Source organism: Propithecus coquereli, unplaced genomic scaffold (genome assembly GCF_000956105.1).
Source record: "Propithecus coquereli isolate 6110/MARCELLA unplaced genomic scaffold, Pcoq_1.0 Scaffold18, whole genome shotgun sequence".
NCBI classification, from domain to species: domain Eukaryota; kingdom Metazoa; phylum Chordata; class Mammalia; order Primates; family Indriidae; genus Propithecus; species Propithecus coquereli.
Window position 1 is genome coordinate 848,857 of NW_012142745.1, and position 4,488 is coordinate 853,344.

Below are 4,488 nucleotides of genomic sequence, written 5' to 3' on the forward strand. Positions count from 1 at the left end.
ACAGGCAGAGACACCTGCTCTCAGGAAGACCCCAGGGGAGCAAGAGTGCCTTCCTCAGGCTGCTGGCCTGCAGCCTTTGCTTTTCCCGCTGAAGGTCTGTATCACATGGAGCCACCCAGAGGCACAGCCTCAAAGGACTGACCTGTTACACTTGCCCGGAACTGGCTGCGGCTGGAGTCACCCGCCCTAGGCTCCCCAAGGGCACTGTCACTGGAGAAATCCTCCCTTGGCTTAGACCCCATGATCACTCCCATGTCATCTTCCCCTTTGGACTCTAGTCCCTGGACCTTCCTGGGTAGGACCAGCGCAGAACCAGCACTGACCCTAGGGTTTTGGTAAAATGTCTAGTGAGAAAATACCTTCATTTACTGTCTGACCAATCAAGTACAAACGTCTCTACTCTGTAGCTCTGCGAAGTAAAGGGGGTGGGATCACACTTTAGAGATACTAGCCTCCCCTCCCCCACTGGACAGCTGGACCTCCAGCGCCCATTGCCACGGAAAAGAGTGACATAGCAGAAGTGAGTCTGGCTTTGGGATTTCAAAAGCCCATCCTCAAGGTGAGCGGCAAGAACTCAGGATACATACAATGGATTTGGAAGAATATATGATGGGTTAGAGAACAAAGGATCCCTCTTTCCCCACTGGTAAAGATTCTATAGGCTGGTGGGGGTTGGGGGACAAAGAGACTGTAGGCATTTCTGGGGTCCTTGAGAAAAGGGACCTGAGAAGGGGGGTGCGTCTGAAGAGAGAGGGGAGTATGACAAGTACTCCATATAGGTTTGGAGATGACAGAAGAGCCCTGGGCCCCACGTTTCCTGGCTAGAGCCTAGGAACACAGCCAGCCGCAGAGCAGAGCAGGCCACTGGCTGTACGTCTCAGCAGACGGGCCTGGAGCAGCCTCGTGGAGCTTCCTGAAGCCCAGAGGGGTGCAGGGCTAGGACCTAGCATGTCCCGCATGCCCCAAGCACAGGCAGGCCCGGAGAGGCTTTGTGGGAATGAAGGAGCACAACCAGCTGATGACCAGACGGGGACGGGCATGGATGGATAATGACGGCTGAGGAACAAAGTCTGACACTATTTAAAGTCTCCCCTTTCGGAGTCCACTTGCTCAAGTCCACAGCGCTGCAATGACAATGCCGGGAGAGTAGGAGGACAGTGGCGAAGGGGTGGCTCCGGGTAAAGAGATGATAAGAAAGAAAAAAAAGCCTCCCCTTTCCACTGAGCTTAACCGCAGGGAAAGGTGAGGGAGAGACTCCCAAAGTGACCAATATTAATTTCTAATCACCTGGTAAAATGGGGTTCCTAACAGAAATTACAGTCAGTGTTAGCAAAATAAAGTTATGTTTCTTGCAGATTAGAATTTGTAGACTGAGTTGTACATACTACACGAGTAATTACTATTTCCTTTATGGTTTTGTTGTAAATGAAAGATAAAAATATTTTGGTAGAGCAACACTCTATGCACAAAAGAAATGCCATTTGCAGCCTTTGTCAAATTTCCTTCATGTCTTTGAATTCAGGAAGCACAGGGATCTTGCCACAAGTTCAGGTTAAATGACCGTATCTTTGTTTGAGTGAAACCTATAAAGTCCACGTTCATGGATTGTTCTTTTTGTTTTGTACAAGGCTGTCCATCGCTGGGGACTGAGGACACGAGGCACTGGTGAATGCTAAGGAGTTTTCTGGACAAGAACAGAAGGAGGACCTCACTCCAACAGGCAGTTCTGTAAATAACTGCTGCTCCGTGGTGACCCCAGCAGCGTTGCAATGACGATGCCGGGAGAGTAGAGGGGAGGTGGCAAAGTTGTGGGGAATCACTAAGGTTCCCCACCACTGGGGAAGAACAGCTGGGGCTCCCAGCAAGCTGGTGGCTCAAGGGGGACTCCAGAACCCCTGACTACGCCTGTGGGCTGTGAGCTCCCTGCCCCACTGGGGTCAGTCTTGACCCAGGTGGGGGAAAAGGGTACACGGGGGCACACAGCACACGGGCAATCCCAGTGCCTCCGGTTCAGAGACCTCCAGGGCCGACTCAGCTGTTCTCCTTATTGTCATCATCCCGCAGTGCATTGGCATGCCTGAGGGCTTCTGGGAGCACGGGCAAGGCAGGGCAGTTAGGGAGGGCTGGAGAAGCCTGTGTGGAAAAGAGACGGGAAGGCAGTGACCAAACAGGGAGGGGAAGTTGCCTTTCCAGCAGGGGAGTCCTACCATCCACTGCCGAGCAGGTGGAGTTGGTGCCCCATCCTCCTGTGAGCCCCTAGCAAACACACTACCCGGAAGTCTGAGGTCATGTCACACTTACTGAGATGAGCACTTAGGTAGAAGCTACCCCTTTAAATCTTAGTTCTTCCTGAGGATGGAAATCCCATTCGACAAAGGTTTATACAGCTTGTTTCCTTCTAATGGCGGTCCCAGCAGGTGAGAATTGAATCATGAGGGAACAGGTAAACCTTCCCCGACAGTCCAAAGTCACACTGCTGTCTTAGCTTTTAGGCCAGCCTCTGTCCACCCCTCCTAGGAGGGCTTCTATCACCTCAGCTGAGAATGGGACAAAGTGGTGGCCTAAGAGTCCTATACTTGTTTTCTTGGGGCTGCTCAGTTACAAACTGGGCCCGTTCCCATTCTCAGGGGGTCCTAATCTGAGATCTGGGAGCCCGGAAAGACTGGAGCTGATTAGATTAGCCCAGGGCAGAGCCTACCTGAACCAGAGCAGCACCACCAAAGGGGGAAGGGGAAGATGAAGGCCGATCCCCCGGCTCCCTTCGTTGGCTTCTGGGTGTGGAGATGGCTTGGGAGTGAGGACCCAGACATCCTCAGGCACCGAGGGCATCGATGCCAGCAGGGCTGAGCACAATCGCTTGAAGGATGTCGGAAAGGGAGACCACACCCAGGAGATGCTGGGTCTCGTCCACTAGTACCAGCCGGTGTACCTGTGGGGCCATAGTGTTCAGTGAGGGGGCAGAGCCATGGGGCTAGGGCAGCTGATGAGGTTGGTACCAAGAATCCAGGAAACACCCTGACATAGTGGGGGAGAAGGAGAGTGTCTCCTAGGAACCAGTTACGGATGGCTGTGACCGCTCTAGGGATCAGCTGGCTGTGGCTATTGGCACAAGGGACCCATGGACAGGACCAGGTGCAGACCAGACCAGTGTGAACGCCAGGAGTTGGTCATGAAATAGAAGGACAGGCCAGGTGTCCAACGTCCAGGGATAGCTGGAGCCGGGCAGAAAGACTGGGCCCTGCGTGTTGGGGGTATGCCTGGAGGGCACCGGCTACCTGCTCCCGCGCAATCCTGTCGATCACTTCCCCCAAGCTCTCGTGCGGCTGGCAGGAAAGGACTCCCTCCAGACACACTGTCCTCTGCCTCAGGGCTTCTCCCACACTCATGTCTAGGTGGTTGTAGGTTTGCTGGGCAGCCAGGTGCTGGGACGGGGAGAGAAGGATGACTCTTAGTTCATCCCCTCGCCCAGGCACCAACCCCACAGACATCACCCCTACACACTTGCCAAGGTCCGCCGATCCAGATACCCTCCACCAATCCCCATACCCTCAGCCTCCCTGCAGCACCCCCGGCTCCCCGCAGACACTTACAATCACATCGAAGCGGGAGTAGAGTCCCACGACCTGACCTGCAGAGGGTGGCAGGTAGGGGGCAGAGAGAGACAGACAAGAGACTCAGATCAGAACCAGGGTGCTGTGCAGAGGGCCTTGGGCTGCTGGCTTTAAACAAGGCATCAAGCTGCCACTACCTGAACCCGAGGATCAAACTTAGCATCACAGAGAGCGAGACAACCTCACATCTGCCTCCTGAGGAGGGGCAGTGGGAGCGACATGGCATTGCCTGTGAAATACTCTAGCCTCAAATGTACCTCTTGAATCGCATCAAGCCTTTCGATCTGATTTCCAGCGTACAGGAAACACAGGACTAAGGAACGAGGTAAAGGCCAGCTCTCGAGAGCAAACAGACAAGCCTGGAGGTGGAGAATCCTATAGGACAACTCGCCTGGGCTTTTCAACTCATCGGAGTCATGAAAATTAATGGGGAATAGAACTGTTCTAGATTTAAAGAGACTTGAGGGACAAAAGACACAAATGCAAAATATGGACTTCAATGGCATTCTATTTTGGACAAATCAACGTAAAATATATATATTCTTCAGGAAATGGCGAAACAAGAATAAGGATTGGATATTAGGCAATATATATTATTCATAGCTTTGTTAGTTGGCATAGAAAAAATTGATTTTAAGAGATGCAGACTGAAGTGTTTGGGGTAAAATGATATGGTATCTGTAATTTACTTTGGATTACTTCAGAAAAAAGGATGAACTGATTATGGCAATACGATAACAACAGTTAATCCAAGCAATGGATATATGGGGTTCATTTACAATTTTTTTTTTTACCATTTTCACACATTTGAAGTTTTTCATAATCAAAAAATAAATTAAAAGCACTTCTTGATATGTAGCTTCATTGTGGCGATTTT

General features: G+C 51.6%; 1 protein-coding gene across 1 annotated transcript in view; it reads right to left on the reverse strand.

Annotated features, from left to right (window-relative positions):
- Nucleotides 1–2,695: 2,695 nt before the first annotated feature.
- The window catches only part of PRKAG3 (protein kinase, AMP-activated, gamma 3 non-catalytic subunit), a 7,593-nt gene continuing 5,800 nt past the window's right edge, over nt 2,696–4,488 (reverse strand). Inside the window, exons 11-13 of the mRNA XM_012642594.1 lie at nt 3,591–3,628; nt 3,276–3,422; nt 2,696–2,929 (exon numbers count right to left, since the gene is read on the reverse strand). Of these exons, the coding sequence (XP_012498048.1) occupies nt 2,813–2,929; nt 3,276–3,422; nt 3,591–3,628 (302 nt within the window). The 3' untranslated portion in view covers nt 2,696–2,812. The remainder of the gene's footprint in view (nt 2,930–3,275; nt 3,423–3,590; nt 3,629–4,488) is intronic.